The sequence below is a fragment of the Capricornis sumatraensis genome, chromosome 18, assembly GCF_032405125.1.
Source record: "Capricornis sumatraensis isolate serow.1 chromosome 18, serow.2, whole genome shotgun sequence".
NCBI lineage: Eukaryota > Metazoa > Chordata > Mammalia > Artiodactyla > Bovidae > Capricornis > Capricornis sumatraensis.
Window position 1 is genome coordinate 71,956,715 of NC_091086.1, and position 20,474 is coordinate 71,977,188.

A 20,474-nucleotide genomic window follows, 5' to 3' on the forward strand; every position below is an offset into this window, starting at 1 on the left:
ATAACTTGTGCTGGAAATTGAGGAGATACTCAAAGAATCACGGGGATAAGTAGCTCAGAGGGACATCTGCTGACCAGGTCTGAGGCCACATGGGAATCAAAATGGGGCTTCCCCAGTGACTCACAGGGCAAATAGTCTGCCTACTGTGCACGAGACACAGGAGACGTCGGTTTGATCCCTGGTGGGGAAGATTCTCCTGGAGGAGATGGCAACCCACTCCAGTAGCTTAGCCTGGAAAACCCCAAGGTCAGAGGAGCCTGGAGAGCTACAATCCGCAGGGTCGCAGAGAGTCAGACATGACTGCATGACTAACACTTTCACTTCACTTCCACATACCATCAATGGATTGCAGGTGTTCCAAAAATAAAATGAAACAAAAAATGATTAGTAGGGACCCATGTTAAATAAATGCCCTGCTTCTCTGGAGCGTTAAAGGTAAGGTGACGCTGATCATCAAGGATGGGATGTTACTGTTTAGTCGCTCAGTCATGTTTGACTTTTTTCCAATCCCATGGTCTGTAGCCTGGTAGGTTCATACATCTGTGGAATTTCTCAGGCAAGAACACTGGAGTGGGTTGCCATTCCCTTCACCAGGGAATCTTCCTGACCCAAGGCTCAAACCCAGGTCTTCTGCATTGGCAAGGGGATTCTTAACCACTGAGCCACCTGGGAAGCCCCCATCAATGGGTACCTTATTCTTTATATCAGAGCAATATTCTTTATTTTAAATAGTTTTGCTTCAAACAATTACTCCAGAGCAATATAACTATCTACTCTATAGCATTCTGTCTTTTATACACTTTTCATAAAAGGGAGCCCATAAAATGTTTTCCTCATATCTCAAACCAGTGTTATTTTTAGGTTCTATTTCTGGCAGTGGCCAAATGCACTTAAAACTCTTCTACTAGATTACTCTGATGTTCACCTACGAACCTTCCATTTGAAAGCCGTCGGCAGAGTCTGCCTTTCTCAGCCCTTGAAATCGCTGTGAAATTGTTTCTGAGGGGATGGAAACCTGACCTTTTATTCTTCTGTTTCTTTCAATGTTATGCTTATATGAAATACTACGGAATGAAGAATTTTTATTCTTTTGTTATTCTAGAATCCTCCTATCTCTGCCTGTCCAGTGATAAGAATTATTTTTCTTTGTTGGTTTTGGAAATTGAGAAAATAAAAACTTAAGATTACATCCTTACCATATTTTTTTTAACCAATGCAAGAAAATAACTGTGCTTAAAAAAAAAAACTCAACACAGTACTTGATATCTAAAATGTGCTAGGTTCTTTGCAAATCACTTAACCCCATTTCATCCTTACAGGCAGGTATCACCATCCTCATCTCCCAGATATCTTCTCTATGACATCTGCACCAGCAGACACTTCCTTGATTCATGAAGAGGCAGAAGAAACAGGAACAAAATGTTCAAGGGATGTGTTCCAAGGTAACCCGAGACCAGGAAGATGCCGTGAGCTGGGAAATATGTTTGTGTGCCCCCGTGCCTGTGTAACCAGGACTTTCCTGCAGTGATTTTTATAGTGTAAACTGGCAAAGCAAATTGTTATTGTTACATAATATTTATTACATAAATTATTATGTACTCATTCCTACATAAAACATACCCATCACCCTGACCTGCATGTGACCACCTAAGGTGGAACTTAATGACTCTACTTAATAGAGGATGAAAGAGTGGAATTTATGGGAGGAATGTCCCATGAATATCCTCATGGGAGGCTCCTAAATGCAGGGAAAAAAAAAAAGTAAAAGCTGAGGCAAAACTCAGGTAAAAAGGAGCATTTCTTTCACCTCTTCCCAGGCATGACTGGATTATTTCTTCTTTTCATAAAACACCCACTTTCTTTCTTTCATTTGATTAGTTACTGACCAGCCGCTGCGTGTGTCTCTGGCAATGCAGGTTACTGATAAGGGTCTACTCTGCTCGGTCACAGGGAAGAAAGTGTTTCCTCCGCTGCCTGGAGTGGACAGTTCTTAGTAAAATCCAAACAAGTCACTGTGACGCTGACACCCGCAGTGCTAAATCAGGAGCTTTCCCCTCACTCAGTGCCCACAAAGGACGTCTCACAAATGCTCAGCCTACTTTTAATGCATGTTTGTTATGAGCACTAGGAGAGGAGTATTGAGAAAACGGGTCCCTGGATAGCTTTCCAACTAAGAGCAATTACTACAGACCCAAGGGTAGGTCTCCATTTCCACCTCAAGTTTCCAAAGAAAATGAGCCACCAAGTGAAGGACAAACTGGTTTCTCAGATCCACAGGGCTCAAGAGACCCACGCCTAAAATCCCCTTTTCAACAACACTGCTGTTCATAAACACTCCTCTCAGATCCACTGTGTTTTGAATGCAGGCTGCATTTGTTACATTTGATTCCAACAGAGCAAAATAAAACATGCTTTTTATAGGTTAAAAAAAGAGACTGTTAAGAATCAGCCCAAACCACTGCCCCTCGTGTTTACAAATGTACACAACAGGAAATTAAATGGCTTTTTAAATGCTTTCAACTAATTAAATAGAAAGGCTTCATGGAAACGCCATTTAGCAGTAAAGCTAAATTTTCTGCTGAAGCATTTTAAGAACTATTTTTTATGTCCTTGGGCTTGCCAGAGGGTTAAGAAATAGAGAACTTTTTTGTCCTCTATAAAGACGGGGCTTTGGCTATCTCTCAGAGAGGGAGATGGGAAGGAATCATGAATTTAATTATATAAGTTGCTTCACTCTAAAAATAAGAGTGCTAAATTATAATGCATAATAACAGCTTTTAACAATCAATCAGCAAAATGGAACTGCCATTTCCAATTTTCCCCAGTGCCGATTGCTAAGTGACTGCCTATTCCACCCACAGAGAGTTGGGGGAACTGGCTACCCATTAGCAATACTCAGAGTCAGTGTCAGAGAGTAGACCCAGGGCACCTACCAGGTACTAGCCAACAGTCACACCTGGGGCAGGTGTGTGGTGCTTCCCCCATCCCCGGAGGGATGGGGAAGGTCGCCGTGCAGAGGCGGAGGTGCACCTACCTGCCAGACCAGGTGCTCCTTGGCCCCCGGGGTTGCAGACAGGCAGACACTCAGCACGATGGTGTGAGAAGAGGAGGTGAGGACGCTGGCAATGATGGCATCTCGCATGTTGAAGGGCAGCATGGTGTACACCACGAAGATGATGAAGAGGAAGAACGACACCTGCAGGTAGGGAAGAAGGGCAGTGAGAGTCACAGAGCATCCCTGTTCCTAAGGTTCCCTCTCTCCTTCCCATTACAGGCTTCACAGACCCCCAGGAACCACCACCATTAAAGAAACAATATTATGACAGAACAAGAAGACATGTGCAAACAGCTCCACTGGGTCCCAAGAAAGGACTATTGTGATGGAGGGGGAAAAAAAGGTTCTTTTTCAAAAATTGAGGATTTCCAGTTTTGACATCCAAATCATTGCAGACATTAGGTGAATCTGAGCACCTCATGGGCATGGATGCAAAGCTGGTTCTAAACTCTCAGGGTTTAGTATCTGTGCTTCTGAACACATACCAGGACTCTCTACATTTTTTAAATCACAGCATTTTAAGAATAGACCCCAGGAGAATGGATGGCTGCCACCTGTGGGGAGTTAGCTGAAGTAGATACAAAGAGCAGGAACATGAAATTAATAAGATAAAACAGCTCAGAGGTGATTCCCCGAAGGAATCTCAAAGATTAAACATACAATTACTATATGACCCAGCAATTCCATTCCTAAATGTACACCCTAGAGAACTGAAAACAAGTACTCAAACAAATGCATGTACACACACATGTTCATAACAGGGATATCCACAATACTCAAAGGAAGGAAACGACACAAATGCTCATCTAAAAATGAAAGGATAAATGACATGTGGGCCATGCATACAATGGAATACTATTCAGCCCTGAAAAGGAAGTCAGTACTGATACAGGCTACAATGTGGATGAATCTCAAAACCATTAGATTAGGTGAACATAACTAGGGCAAAAGACCCCATACTGTATGATTCCACTTACAGGAAGTATCCAGAATAAGTAAATTTATATACAGAAAGCAGATCGGTGGTTCTTAGGGGCTGTGGCAAGGAGGAATGGGAATTAACTTCTCAACAGGCAAACGGCTTGAGGAGAATGTTCTGGACACTAGACAGAGCTGGATATTGTACACACTGTGAATGCACTAAAAACCACTGAATTCTTTCCTTTAAAGTGGCCAATTTATGTTATATGAATGTCACCTCAATAAAAAAAAAATCAATGTGAACCAGCTTAGAGGAAAGTTTGGGATGGAAAAGAAAATGGTTTAGTAGGTAATAAAACAGGCCATTTTCATTACAAAAGCATCAGAACATCAAAAGGCATACACAGGTGCTAAATCAAGTGGACAAAAGACCAGACTGAGGTCAGAAAAACAGGGGGCATGAGGATTTGGTGAGCTTCGCTCAGCACACAGGTCTTCACTCAAAAAGCAAGTGAGGCGAAGGAAAGAGCTTGTCCCACTTTTACAGGGTGACCCAGGTTACTCTGATGTCATTTAGTCACTCAGTCATGTTTGACTCTTTGCGACCCCATGGGCTGTAGCCTCATGGACAGGCACCTCTGTCCATGAGATTTCCCAGGCAAGAATACTGGAGTGGGTTGCCATTTCCCTTCTCCAGGAGGTCTTCCCAACTCAGGGATGGAACCTGAGTCTCCTGCACCGCCTGTATTGCCAGGTGGATTCTTTACTGCTGAGCCACCAGGGATGCCCTCAGGTTACTTTAAGGAATCCTGAAGCCCAACACAGTGGGAAGGACAGAGAGCCACGGCAGAGCTCTTCTGCAGGAGTTCGTATGGTGTGAATTCACAAGAAGGACATGGACCAAAGTCTGCTCTGGATTTAACAAAGAGAACCCTGGGTGGACACCAGGTGCGATTCCCCTCCTGCAGTCACGGGACCTGGTAACATGCTTTACAATCAAAAAGTAATTATGCAGATTCTCTTAGGCAGGGCGTCAGCCTCAGCACTACTGATGCCTGAGGCTGGAGAGTTATTCATGATGGACCCTGCACTGCAGGATATGATAGCAGCATCTGTGGCCTTGACCCACTAGATGCCAATAACATTCCACCTTCAAAGCTGTGACAACTGAACACGTCTCCTGCCCTCGTCAAGAGTCTTCCAGGGCATAACACTGCCTCTGCTTGAGAACCACTAAGCTACAGGGGAAAGTTTATTTCAAGAATGAGAAAAACAACTACTGCCCAATCCCAGCTCAATGAGAAAGTTCAACCTACTTTGGGATCCCTAATATCCAGCAACTTTACAGGAAAGACTTTCAGTCAAGGTATTTGTATTTCTACATGTAGGATTCATGCCAAACCCTTATATCCTACGTGCATGCTAAGTCACTTCAGTCGTGTCTGACTCTTTGTGACCCTAAGGACCATAGCCCACCAGGCTCTTCTGTCCATGGGATTCCCCGGGCAAGAATACTGGACTGGGTTGCCATGCTATAAGAGGTATTAAATGAATATTTTCAGGTATCAAAATTGATAATTACAAAGGCAAACCTCTTTGTCAACTACGTGTTTTTCTTCTAACGCAAAATCCTTTAGTATTTCTTTGAAATTAACAAAACTTTTGAACAGCTTAATTTTGGACAGCTTTTAAACTCAAATGTGATTTCAATTAATACACACTCTGCTAACAGTTTGAGCTTTGAAATGCAAGCACACGGCAAGCTTATCTGCAGTAACCAAATGGAAAAAATAGAGGCGGTTGGTTTTTGATTCACTTTTGGATGACAAAATAAAACTGTTAAAGGTCAATTAAGCAAGCCATATTCAATCAAGTTTTGGATTTTAGTGGCAGCATTACAGGAGCCAAGTTTTGGGAGCTCAGGGAGTGATGCCCAGCTGCATTCGGCAGACTGGAGGGAGAGAGCCTAGTACCATTTCAAGACCCATGGTAGGACAGTCTGCACTTTTTGTGAATCCCAAAGGAATCTATTTTCTTTTTAGCCTGCTTTCCAAAACAACTTCAAAGAGTGCCATATGTAAAACCACAATGGATCTGGCACACCTACAAAAGTGGGTGGGTATAAACTCCAAAATGTTGAATGCAGGCACTTGGGATCCATGTTACCATGGGGACATTTCCACCACTGATTCTCCTTGGATGTGTCTCTGTCCAAAGCCTGAAGGGAGAGGAGGACTGATCCAGTTCTGGACACTGCACAGAAACCCACATGAGCACTGGATCTGAAGAGACAGCCCTCATCTCAACAGAATCATTTCGAGAGTTTCTCTTAACTCTGGCCCAGCATCCGCCTCTTGCAAGACATGCATTATCTTCCCCTTGAAGGTCCACTTGACTTTCAAGCTCCACAAATTTCAAACCAACTATGAGACTGTCCTTTATGTTCTTAAACCTGTTCCTCTTACCAGATATAACTCAGTTCAAATCAGGACACCTTCCTCTCCAATCAATCCAGTCATCAACGTTTGAGAATCAGTTCTGACAATTCTTCACATACATACTTAAAAAAAAGAAAATCTTCTGACTACTGAACTCCAGCATCTGGCATCTGACTGCTCCTCTCTGCTGTCACGGCCACTAGGTAGGCTCAATACCTTTCCATTCAGTAGGAAACCCTCTTCCCCAATTTCCCTCCCTACTCTCCCCAGAGAAAGCATCCTTCCTCCCTTCTGCCCATTCCACCCCTTCCTCCCCACTCCCGGCAATCATAACTCTTTTCCAGACAGTTCTGGCTCTCCTCCTTCTCAGCACATGATAGAGATGCACTAAGCATCTCTTTGAAATTAGCTGAGGCCATGTGACTTGCTTTGACAAGTGAAGCATAACCAGAAATGATTCATGTCCTTTGTGAGCGGAAACTTTAAAAGCAAATGCACCATTTCCCAAGTCCCTTCCCTCCCTGGCAACTGTGGAAACATGACATTGGATGGAGCTCCTCCCAGTCTTGCTTGCAAAGGAAGGACAGAGCCCCTCGACTGACCCACCTGGGTCTGTGAGCATGTGCGTGAGCCATTACCCTTGATGGTGGCAAGCCTGGATGGTCCTGACTGATACCAAGCTCATAGAGACACACAGACATACACACTTGCACACATGCATGCCTGCACATGAGAGGTTTTATTGATGGATTAAGTGGGATGCTCTTATATGCATTACTCTGAAATTTGCTTTTATCACTGAACTATATATACACCACAGGCATCTTTCCAAGCCTATAGGAATGGATACATTATTTACTTTTTCAGGTTAGTTCAGTTCAGTCGCTCAGTTGTGTCCAACTGTTTGTGACCCCATGGTCTGCGGCACACCAGGCCTCCCTGTCCATTACCAACTCCTAGAGTTTACTCAAACTCAAGTCCATTGAGCTGGTGAAGCCATCCAACCATCTCATCCTCTGTCATCCCCTTCTCCTCCCACCTTCAATCTTTCCCAGCATCAGGGTCTTTTCCAATGAGTCAGTTCTTCGCATCAGGTGGCCAAAGTATTGGAGTTTCAGCTTCAACATCAGTCCTTCCCATGAACACTCAGGACTGATCTCCGTAGGATGGACTGGTTGCATCTCCTTGCAGTCCAAGGGACTCTCAAGAGTCTTCTCCAACACCACAGTTCAAAAGCATCAATTCTTCAGTGCTCAGCTTTCTTTATAGGCAAACTCTCACATCCATATATGACTACTGGAAAAACCATAGCCTTGATGAGATGGACCTTTGTTGGCAAAGTCATGTGTCTGCTTTTTAATATGCTGTCCAAGGTTGGTCATAACATTCCTTCCAAGGAGTAAGCATCTTTTAATTTCATGGCTGCAATCACCATCTGCAGTGATTTTGGAGCCCCCAAAAATAAAGTCAGCTGCTGGTCCACTGTTTCCCCATCTATTTGCCATGAAGTGATGGGGGTGGATGCCATGATCTTAGTTATTAGGCAGTAGCAAAATATCCCATGGAAGTGGATGCACCACACGACTCCAGAATTTCCTTACAGACTAGCACTGAAGCATGATAGGAAGCCCCTATCCAACTGCTGAAGTAATGCTCTCACAGGTCTACTTCCCACCAGCATCCTCCCTTCTTTAACCCGGCCCACATACAACTGCTGGACTAGTGATTCTGAGTGCTGAAGTCTGTTCATGTTTTCCTTAGATGCACATTTCCTCGGGCTCACCCTGTGCTCTGAACACTTCTCTCCAAGGTTTCTTGTGATTACAGAGTCACATGGAAACCATATGGTCTGGAGGTGTTTTCATCCTCGCCCCCACCCTGCTCTGGAAGCATCCTCTGCTCCGGCCCACCCAAATCATCCCCTCACTGTGAGGATGGGGTGCTCTTGCCTCTAGGTCTGCCGTTCTCCATTCTCAGATGGTCCTGTCTCTTCTTGGTCCATTGAAATATCATCTCTTTCTAAACCCAGTGCATATACAGACTCTTACCATTTCTCTGACAGTCTCCAGCGGCTCCCTGTTTCACTCAGAGGACCTGGCAACGTCCTGCCCATCCTCCTGCAGCCTCCCTGCCCTCCATTCTGCCTGCCCCCACCTGCCCTTGCTGGGATCCAGCATCTAAGGCCTCCTGACTGCTTCTGGGGTCTGCCAGGGATGTTGCTGTGGTCCCTCTCCCAGGCTCCCTCTTCCCACTCATGTCTTTGATCAAGTATCATTCTACCTACCAGGCTTCTTTGTGGCTTAGACGGTAAAGAATCTGCCTGCAATGCAGGAGACTTGGATTCAATCCCTGGGTGGGGAAGATCCCCTGGAGAAGTGAATGGCAAACCACTCCAGTATTCTTGCCTGGAAAATCCCATGGACAGAGGAGCCCGGTGGGCCACATCCCATGGGGTGGTGAAGAGTCAGACACGACTGAAGCAACTGTCACTTTCTCTTACCTACCTGCCTTCAGGGACTGCCCTGCACAAAACAGCAGCTCCACTCCTTCCACACCCTGGTCCTCGTCACCTGCTTTACTTGTTTATACCTATTTGTTTTTGCTGTGGTTGCCAAGTTGCGTCCCACTCTTTGAGACCCTACAGACTGTAGCCTGCCCGGTTCCTGTGTCCATAGGATTCTTCAGGCAAGAATACTGAAATGGGTTACCATTCCCTTCTCCAGGGATATTCCTGACCCGGGGATCGAACTCACATCTACTACTTCTCAGGTGCTGGCAGGCAGATTCTTTACCACTGAGTCACCTGGGAAGCCCATAACACCAACAGTTCTGAATTTGTTCATTTTCTCCCTCAGTGAAACTTAAATGACATCATAAGGGTAGGAACTTGTTTCACTCACAGCAGAGACCCCAGTGCCTAGGCCCCCAATGGTGGCCACCTCGTAGGTGTTCCATGAATATTTGCTGTCTGCATGAAAACCTCCACTATACATCCCAATATGACCCCAACCACATTCACACTATTCGCATCTGCTCAATCCATGCATCTCTAGAGACATCTCCGCATCTTCCTTGATCCAACTGACCTTGCCATGAACTCACCTAGACCAGTATTTTTTATTTTGTCCTTTGATCATACACATAAAGATTACTTTGAGTCACTATTATATGTTTTTTTTAGTGTGAATATATTTTTAGCGTAAAACGGTCTTTAATTGGGAAATCCTTAGTCACCGATTTTTAGTGCTAGTGCATCAGTGTGTTAAGGCTTCTTTGAGTGTCCCTTTCATGATCAGCCTGGTTTTCAAGTTTAACTTTCTCCTCTTTTCCCTCTTTCTTTCTCAAGGTCTTCCCAAAGGAGAGGGGTTCATATCTGTATATACAGATCTCCTATATGTATGTGTATGCATACACACATGAAGGCATTATGCTGGTGAGATGACTCATACAAAGAAAGACACTGATGTTTTGTTTATATAAGATATCACTTCTGGGTGGAATGTAAAAATTCCAACTTGTAGAAACTGAGTGGAATGGCAGTTCCCAGGAGCTGGGGTGGAGAAATGGGGAAACATTTGTCAAAGGACACAAAACATGCAGTTCAAGGGTAAGTAGGTCCTGGGGAAATAAGCACAGTATTGCGTTTACAGTCAACAACACTGTATTACAGCCCAGTATTACATTTATGGTCAACGACACTGTATTACAGACATCAAAGTCATGGAGAAAGTAGATCTTAAATGTTCTTGTCACAAAGAAAGAATGACAGTTATAGGACGTGGTGGAGGCATCAGCTAACTTTGGCGGCAATCAAAGGGATCTGTTAAATGTTCAATCTGACCCCGTTGCCCCTCCTCTGTGTACATCCCACCGCTGGCTTTCTACAAGACGAAGAAAAACTCAAAGTCCTCGGCATGCCAATAAGGTTTCCTGCTGATCTGCTCTGGCTGAAGCCCCCACCTCATATCTCACCAACTCCCATCACCCATGTTCACAGTCCTTCCATACTGGTCCCACTGACATTCCTTCAGCACCTCAGGGCCTTTGCACTTTCTGTTCCTTTGCCCCCAGTATTCTTCCTTGGTCTTCCCTTGACTGGCCTCTTTTTGTCATCCAGGGCTTACACCTCAAGCATCACCTTCCAAGAAGAAGCCCACCAACCTCCCATCTAAAATAACATCCCCATTCACCCTCTAGCTGATCACCCTGCTGAACAACCTCCTCTCATTAGTGGAATTTGAATCCTTATATTTATATTCAACAAGGATACCTGAGAGTAGAGAACCATCACAGCTACACTGAAAGACCCTCATCCATGAAAGTTAAACCAGTTCCTCACAGTTAACTGCATGCTCAGTGCATTTGCTAACCTGTGGGTGTCTGATGACTTCTGCCTGGGTGTACTCACAGTCTTCCCACTTCTCTCCAGTTCATTGCCTGTCTTGACTGACTGTCCTTCCAGTTTTGGGAGGTGCAAACCTCCCTGGCACATCCATTATTCTCCAGACTAGTGACGACCCTGAACCAGCTCTTGCTTTGTGGGGCTCAGATACCTGCTACACCAACTGTGGGCCTTGCGCCTGAATGCAGCCTCACTGGGAGCTTGCTAGAAAAGCGGGCACTTGAGCCCCAGAAGTTTACTGCATCTGACTTTGTATCCTCACCCTGTCATCAGGTGGCATGCCTGGAAGCCACACAGATCTGATGGGCCCTGGGTGGGTTCAGCAGTCAGCATTACTCTCACTTTTGTGGCAATGACTACAGAGAATTTCCAGTACGGTGACCACATGGAGACACTGGACAAGGTCAAAGCCTCCTGCTAAACAGACACTGATTTAATCAACTATGAATAATTACTCATCTTCACCTTGGTTACTAGATCTTATTTCTTGAAGTCTCCAAACCAATTTGATTTTAAAATAAAGATCAATTTAAGAAATTATTTCCAGCTTCACTTCTACTACATAAGCCAAAAACCCCTGGCCAGCAATTACTGCTGACATGTGACATCTGGGCCATTTGACACACCTTCCTCCTTGTGGTCACTGCCCAGTTCTGCTGGTCTGATTTTCCAGTTGGAAGCTCTCATTTCAGAGGAGGGAACTGAACTGTCCATTTGAGCCATCAAGTTGTATCTCTCACTGAACTGTGAAAAGTTCAAGGAGAACTCCATCTTACTACAAAAAATGTGCTTAGAAGTTCTAGGAAATAAACTATGCTATTCTAAAACATCCTTAATGACCATCCTTGAGGATAAAAACTCTGGGACACCTTGAAGACTCAATGATGAAAAGTTTTTATTTTTCTTCCAAAGATATTTTTGGCCAAGAATATTTTCTGCATATCAACTCCATCTTTACAGAATATGAAAACATTTCTTTAAATGTTATATTATTATGGGAAAGAATACATATTATGTTCCTTGATGGAATGCCTGGGCTTCAAAGAGTACTGATGAAATCATGAATCACTGGGTAGCTTTCATTCTTCTGCTGAAAATGTTATTCACAGTTAAGAGAGATTAATGATGGAATCAGAAGTAAAACAATAACCTTCACTGTGCCTTTTTTTTTTAATTTAAAATAGGTGGGAGGTATATCATACATTTTTAAAAGCATGAACAAAGAGAATAGTAAGATGTAAAAAAAAAAAAAAAAAAAAAAAACCTGATATCCTAGGGGAACAAAAGCAGCCTGCTGTCTTCACCAGCCCTGTCTGTCCAAACCCTCAGCTCCTACTTTGAGACAGTGATGACTAACGCAGTTTCCTATTTTCCCTTCCACAGTCCCTTCTGTTTCTCGTTTTTTTGTTTGGACCTGGGTATCCATCTACGTATATGTTTCCTCTTCCTTTCTTCATCATTTACATATTCACTGATTCACCAGTATTTAACTCTACAATATACGAGGCATTTTGTTCGCTATCAGGGATAATATACGGTCCTTGCTCTTAAAACAGGTCACATCCGTGGGAGTGAAGGATAATCTCCAAATTTGTTCATTTGTTTCCTGTACTCCTTTTCTCACCTGACCCTCACATAAAGGCAGCAGTATCTGTCTGCAAGTCTGATTTGTTTAGAACTAAAAATCTGTTTTTTCATACCATTCATGGGGTTCTCAAGGCAAGAATACTGAAGTGGTTTGCCATTCCTTTCTCCAGTTGACCACATTTTGTCAGACCAACCTACGCAGCATATTAAAAAGCAGAGATATTAATTTGCCAACAAAGGTCTATCTAGTCAAAGCTATGGTTTTTCCAGTAGTCATGTATGGATGTGAGAGTTGGACTATAAAGAAAGCTGAGCACTGAAGAATTGATGCTTTTGAACTGTGGTGTTGGAGAAAACTCTTGAGAGTCCCTTGGACTGCAAGGAGATCCAACCAGTCCATCCTAAAGGAGATCAGTTCTGGGTGTTCATTGAAAGGACTGATGCTGAAACTGAAGCTCCAATACTTTGGCCATCTGATGCAAAGAACTGACTCATTGCAGAAGACCATGATGCTGGGAAAGACTGAAGGTGGGAGGAGAAGGGGACGACAGAGGATGAGATGGTTGCCTGGCATCGACTTGATAGACGTGAGTTCGAGCAAGCTCTGGGAGTTGGTGATGGACAGGGAAAACTGGTGTGCTGCAGTCCATAGGATTGCAAAGAGTCGGACACAACTGAGTGACTGAATTGAACTGAAAATTTTATTTTGAACTAACTAAACAGACTTCCCTGGTGGCACAGTGTATAAGAATCTGCCTACCAATGCAGGGGACACATGTTCGATCCCTGGTCTGGGAGGACTCCATGTGCCCTTTAGTTTAGGGCAACTAAACCCATATGCCACAACTGCTGAAGCCTCGTGCCCTACGGCCCATGATCCCCAGCAAGAGAGGCCACTGCAGTGGGAAGCCAGCACACCACAGCTAGAGAGTAGCCCTTGCAAAAGTGACGAAGACTTAGCAGAGTCAAAAGTAAAACAAATAAACAACCGTAATCCACCTGTAATGAGCAAGCTGCTTTGTCTGAATGTGAGCCGCCATCCTTGTCATTAAAGCGTTTGCATGGCCTTTCCTGAGTCTGGAAAAACAGTATAGTGTTTCCACACCATCCTCCTGTTTCCCAGAGCACCTCTTCAGTTTTTTAAAGGTTTGTTCCGCATGGTGGTCACTTGGTCAAAATAACAACGAGAACACAGGGCACCTTGAACTTGGCTCAGTTAGGCTCAGTTTCCTAACATAGGAGATGCGGACACAGTTCTTTCTTCTCACCTCACCCTTGCCATGGAGATGAGTAGCTGGAGTATTCATCTCTACCCCACTGACTTTGGACTTGATCATGAGACTTACTTTCAGTAATGAGAAAGTGTGCTAAAGTGACAGCTACCTATTCAGAATGGAGGCTTTCAGAGGCTTCAGTTCATGTGTCTTTGTTGTGTCTTGCGAGATCTTTCCTTGTACTGCACAGACTCTCCAGTCCTGGCACGTAGGCTCAGTGGATGTGGTGTTCAGGCTTAGGTGTTTCAAGGCATGAGGGTCTTAGTTACCTGACCAGGGGCTGAACCTAAGTCTCCTGCATTGCGAAGTGGATTCTTAACCACTGGAACACCAGCGAAGTTCCCCACCTGCCCTTTTGGATGTCCGGTTTTCCACAACAAAAAGTTCCTGGTCCAGAAAGACAAAGCTCTTTCAATTGGGTCTGGGTTATAGACTTGAGCCTAAAACAAAGTCTGGAATATTCCCTACCTGCCGAGCCTGGGGAGGGCCAACAGAGATCAGACAAATCCCACCCCTTCAGATAGTGAGTATGAAAGAGAAAATATGCTATTACTGCTACAAGCCACTTGGATTTATTTGTTATTCAGAATTATCAGAGCAGAAACCTGACTAATATAGCAACTGGTATCATAAATGATGTTCTACTCTAATGAAAACCTCAAATATAGGTCACTGCCTTTGGGACTTCCAAAGACTTATTATGTTAACCTGTTGGCAAAATAATTAGTAAGCATGGCTTCTAGGAAAACCATTGCCCAAAATGCCCAGGCTTCATAAGGTCTTGGAATTGCAGGAAAAAGTCTTTAGAAACAACAGAAAAAAGAACTGGGAACAGGCAGAACATTTCCAGAAATAACTGTTAGTGTGCCGAAAGAACGTCGTCCAACCTAGAATCGATATTTGGATGATCTCAAAACCACGACAAACTGGACCTATTGACACGTGTTTTCTTATCTTACAATTAGGGAGATCCAGGTGCTGAGGGATTAAGTATTTTGCCCAGAGTCATAAAGCAACATAAAAACAAGCCATGATCTTTCTGCTGAAGCTAAAATGTTACTTCATCCTAATCCCTGAAGGTGAACAGGGCAACATAAGGTGAGCGTCTCTGAGTGTCAGGGGTGTTCATGTTATCCAAAATAAAAAAGAACCTTGAGAATCCATCTGCTCTACCAAAAGAGCTTGTTCTAACGCCAGGAAGTCCTTTTCCTTGAAAATTATTTTTCTCATCGAATGCAAAGAAAGAAAACAGCATGTTCATTTGGAAGCAATCAGGCAAAATGATGTCCATTAGAAATCATCTACTCACTCTTTCTAGTTATTAATACATGATTAGAAGAAATAATGTGCTCCTTGATGATTTTTAAATCTTTTTTTTTTTCAGAAGGTCGTGAATAAATTTCTACTTTCTAAGCTTGTATTTTTACAAAGGTGACTCTGTGAACATTTTCATCTCTCCATGGCTCCCTTTTTGTGTGTACCAGAATGGACCACGAGCCCACCCTGAGAATGAAGGACTTCTCGTCCTTCTAATCTGGCAAGTGGGTATCAGACAGTCAAGAACACACATCACAGACTCAACCTTTCCTATTTCAATTATATCAACTTCACTTTCATTAACTCTCAGGTTTAAATTATACAGTACACTGCCATTAAAACAGCACTGATTATAAGGTCATATGCTCACAGACAGCCACAGCCTTGAGTAGCTAGTCTTACCAAATAGACAGCAATGCACTTCCACTTTGAGTAATTGCAGGAGTTAAAGTAAGAATACCCAGACAATTCCATTAATAGAAGTAATCAATCAAATATGACATACTGGCCCCTTTTAAACCAGCTGTTTGGGTAAAAATAACTGCAGTCTTAATTTGTTCATCTTTTTCCTTTCTACTCTCATGTCAGCTGTTTCATTCTATCTTTACCTCCGGCCCTTAAGGAACTGGGATAAGGTCTCCACCGTTTGTGTTCCCAGTTTATGATAACCTAAATTTTGCATGTACGTATACTTTGAAGATTTAAAACATTGACTTATCTATAGAGAAGCTTCCTAAGTAGCACGGTAGTACAGAATCCACCGGCCAATGCAGGAGACACAAGAAATGTGCATTCGATCCCCAGGTCAGAAAGATCCCCTGGAATAGAAAATGGCAACCCACTCCAGTGTTTTTGCCTGGGAAATCCCACGGACAGAGGAGCCAGGCAGGCTACAGTCCAGGGGGTCTCAAAGAGTCAGACACAATTGAGCACAGCAGAGCGGCATAGCTTATCTACAGAAATACCAAGAACTGTTCTGCTATCCTCTATCCGTAGGAACTGGCCACATTTCTCAGGGTACATCCTTCAGTTCAGTTTGGTCGCTCAGTCGTGTCTGACTCTTTCCAACCCCATGAATCGCAGCACACCAGGCCTCCCTGTCCATCACCAACTCCCGGAGTTCACTCAGACTCACGTCCATCGAGTCCGTGATTCCATCCAGCCATCTCATCCTCTGTCGTACCCTTCCCCTCCTGCCCCCAATCCCTCCAAGCATCAGAGTCTTTTCTAATGAGTCAACTCTTCACATGAGGTGGTCAAAGTACTGGAGTTTCAGCTTCAGCATCATTCCCTCCAAACAGATCCCAGGGCTGATCTTCAGAATGGACTGGTTGGATCTCCTTGTCTTAAACGATCTATTAAAAAATTGTTTTCTTTTTTAAAGTTCCTCCAATTGTTTAGACAAAGACAGTACCGAGGAGTTCCCATTGTGCTAGGCTGAATCTGTGGCTAATGGGTTGTGCCATAGCAAGTACTACCTTAATTCCACTTAGTAAAGCAAAATACTGTTGCATGAAACAATTCAGAAAAGCGGTATCACTGCTGCAGTAATAGCGGTTCCATAGAGGATATGGTGTCCTGGAAAATCACTTTGAATAATGTTATTTTAGAAGAACAACAACAACAACCAAAAAAACCCCGTAAGGTCTTCATAAAAACATAAAATGTTATGTAAAAGGGCTTTTATTTATATTCGCTGTTTTGGTCTTTATGAATATTCATGCCCATATTCTTTTGAAACATTATATTTATTTAATCTGAAAGGCCAGTGCTTCAGATGAGAAAAACTCATGTGGGGAAAAGGAGTGAATTATTCATCTAAAAACAAATATTGTTTGGTGACTCCATTTTCTACTTGTGCGTTCAACACCTCCATAAATCAGCATTTACTGAAGCAGCCTGTTTGTACAAAAGGGACTTAACACAAAAAGACCCACCAGGTTTTAAATGCCTTTGTTTGCTTTTTCTCTCCTTCTGAAAGAGGAAAATCTTACAAGGGAGAATGCATATCCTTGAGCTGTAAAATGAATTATTTCTGTGTCTGTGTTGGCTCCATGGGGCTTTCAGTTCTGGAACTGGGATCAGCGCAGTGGCTGTCTGGATTCCTCATGATCCTCCTACACAACCGTCTTCGGAGCAGGTCTGGTCTACAGCGATCATGTCACTCTGGAACACCACAGCTGCTTTATTTGGCTTTTATTATTATTATTTCTCACAGAAGGATCCAAACCATCTTACCTGTCCCATCAGCAGTGCTCTCATGTTAATACTTTAATACAGGATCTGGTCTTTGCAAGGAGTATTTCAGTCTCAGGATTATTACGTTTTGGGCTTATGCCACACTTCTATGACATGTTTCATGTTATTTAACGAAACTTGATTCCATCACCAGATTCATAAAATGCAGCAGTAGCAGACTGTACATTTTATCAAACTTTGCCTGACTTTAAAGAATTGATGCCTTCGAACTGTAGTTCTGGAGAAGACTCGAGAGTCCTTTGGACTGCAAGGAGAACAAACCAGTCAACCCAAAAGGAAATCAACCTTGAATATTCAACAGAAAGACTGATACTGAAGCTGAAGTTCCAATCCTTCGGCCACTTGATGCGAAGTGCTGACTCACTGGAAAAGATCCTGATGCTGGGAAAGATTGAAAGCAAAAGGACAAGAGGGTGGCAGAGGATGAGATGGCATCACTGACTCAATGGACATGAATCTGAGCAAACTCAGGAGACAGTGAAGGACAGGGAAGCCTGGTTTGCTGCAGACCGTGGGGTCGCAAAGAGTCAGATATGACACAGGGACCGAACAAAACCAAGAACAATAAAGTCCTTTCAAAAACAAGAAAGCACCACACACAATTCTGGCTGGACAGTGCTTAGTTTTGAAGGAATAACTCCCCAATTACTACCTTAATATTAGTAACTGCGAATTGCTTACCTAGGCAACATATTTCAGAGATCAAAGCTAACTAAACAGAAATGGGAAAATTTCACACTCTGGGTATATCCATAATTCTGCTACTTTGAAAATGCTTATGTTAAAACAGACTCACTGGGTTTTATTTTAAAAAGTATTTGATTCCAGAGTCTGTAAACTTTGATATGTGGCTGTGTGTTTGAGTCTATTTCAGCTTTTTGTTTCCTGCTTCATAGCTGACCTGAGCTCTGTCCTTTAGTAAGTGGGTCCCTTGATCTACGAGGGGAAACGCCAGGTAGATGGAATCATGGAAAGGGCACTGATCTGGATGGCATGGGCTGATACTGCTTCCAGAAACCGGCTGGTTGGTCCTCTCCACCCCAGAAGCAAAGGCAGCTGAGATAGAGCTCCATATAAAAGCACCTCGACATCAAGGGCCTAGCCGAAACTCTCACTAAACTTGCCTTTCATCAAACTTTTTTTTTTTAATGGCTTGTAACCTCCCACGAAGGGGAACCACAGGGAAAGTAAATATGAGACCATACCACTTTTTTAGTAAAATCTGTCTCCATCATGCTATTCTCTCCTTCTGAAATACCATCCTGACCTTCCAAACAAATGGGTTAAATTATGATCATTCTTCAAGATGTGTCTCTATTCCACTGCTAGGCCGGAGTGTCCCACCACAGTGCCCACGAGCCCCCTCTTCTCAGTTCCACGAGGCTTCCCCAGGTGGGAACCACACTGCCCGCCCCCTGATGTCCATAACATCACCCAGCCAACAGAACCCTGTGACAGCCCTATCCGGTAGGGTCCTCTGATGGCTAAGGAAACTGAGTCACAGAGACGAGGAGTACCTGCCCCGATTCCCCCTAACAGCAGGCAGGAGAACGTGGGTTGAAACCCTGAGAGTCTGGTACCAGAATCTGCACCCCAACAGCCCCCCTCGCTTGCCTCTGAGCTCAGCCCCAAACCAGCACATGGCTACTAACTGATGTGACTTGAGGACTCACCCCTTCGTAGAGGTATGCTGTCGTTGTTCAGTCGCTCAGCCGTGCCTGACTCTTTGTGACCCCATGGACTGCAGCACACCAGGCCTCCCTGTCCATCCCCAACACCCAGAGTTTGCTCAGACTCATGTCCATTGAGTTGGTAATGTCATCCAACCATCTCATCCTCTGTCATCCCCTTCTCCTGCCTTCAATCTTTCCCAGCATCAGGGTCTTTTCCAGTGAGTCAGTTATTCGCATCAGGTGGCCAAAGTATCAGAGCTTCAGATTCATCATCAGTTCTTCCAGTGAATATTCAGGGTTGATTTCCTTTAGGATGGACTGGTTTGACTCCTTTGCAGTCCAAGGCACTCTCAAGGGATATAAGAAAACAATGACTGATTCCTTATTGTGTCCTATCAGGTGTACACCTGTTGTCATGTACTCTAATGACTATGTACTTTATTATGTTACATAACTAATAGCGTACTTCTCGGACACTTTCAATATCTCAGGAGATTTTTAAGAACAAGGAAAAGCACCTAGGGGGTCCAGTAAGGTCTGGTGTAATTTCCCTTATTCCCCCACCAAGCACCTACTGTGTGCCTGGCTTCATGCTTCACACAAATACGTCAGAGGGCAAAGGGTGCCTCGTCTTACTTTCATGGAGCTGGTGCCTCTTAGGGACCAGATAAACAGGCATGTCTGATGGGAGACTCAGGGAGTGCCACAGAAAATGCAGACAGGGGACAGCTTTATCTTGGGGAAGAACATTCCAGGGAGAGGAGACCATGTGGGCAAAGCCTGGAGGTGACACAGATTAGTCGTATGAGGGAATTTTGTTCTACTAGTTTCCAAGCCCTCCAGTGGATCACTTCAATTGTGCCAAGTGCTACACATTACTGGTATCGGTGAATGCCAGTGTAGACCAGGGTCATTTACTCTTGTACTAAAAGGCTTCCACAAAGCTGCTAAGAACATGAACGGGTGAATTACACCAGAAGAGCAGGGGCAAATCGACAGCTCCTTAAGACGTGAGCATGCCACCCAGCAGTCGCTAACAAGTCTACACCTGAATGGTCTGCAGACTCGGCTGCCTGTGTCTTCAGCCACCCACCCTCTTTCATCAGCCACGGAGGCCACACTCTCAGTCCTGGGTCAGAGACGTGACGCTGAAGAAGCAGGCAGCCCACAGCCTGCCTTCTTGGCTGGGAAACGGGGAGCAGAGCTGACTTCCAGGTGAGAAAGGCAGTCTGAGACAGGAGGACCATTCTCTGCTCTGTCCTGGGGTGGCTGGTTGATCATTCCTGATTGATAAGGATGCCCAGAGCAGGGAACCTCTGCCTGCTCTCACACTTGGGGCACTGGCAGAAAACGGCTGCTCTGCCTTGATGTGGGGGTTGCCTGGTAGGGGTGGGCAGAGGAAGGCAGGGGTTCCATTCCTGGGTCCTACAGGTGGTCTTGAGTATGGATAGATGACAGCTTCTTTTCTCATTGCTGGCTTTCAAGAACTGTGGGGCACCCTGGGGACACCCACCATACTGCACAAGAAATGTGGGCCTCTGGGTGCAG

The 20,474-nt window shown here is 44.2% G+C and overlaps 1 protein-coding gene across 1 annotated transcript in view; it reads right to left on the reverse strand.

Moving 5' to 3' along the window:
- The window catches only part of ADCY2 (adenylate cyclase 2), a 449,290-nt gene that overhangs the window by 326,600 nt on the left and 102,216 nt on the right, over positions 1-20,474 (reverse strand). Inside the window, exon 3 of the mRNA XM_068990537.1 lies at positions 3,035-3,196. Coding sequence (XP_068846638.1) covers positions 3,035-3,196 — 162 coding nt within the window. The remainder of the gene's footprint in view (positions 1-3,034; positions 3,197-20,474) is intronic.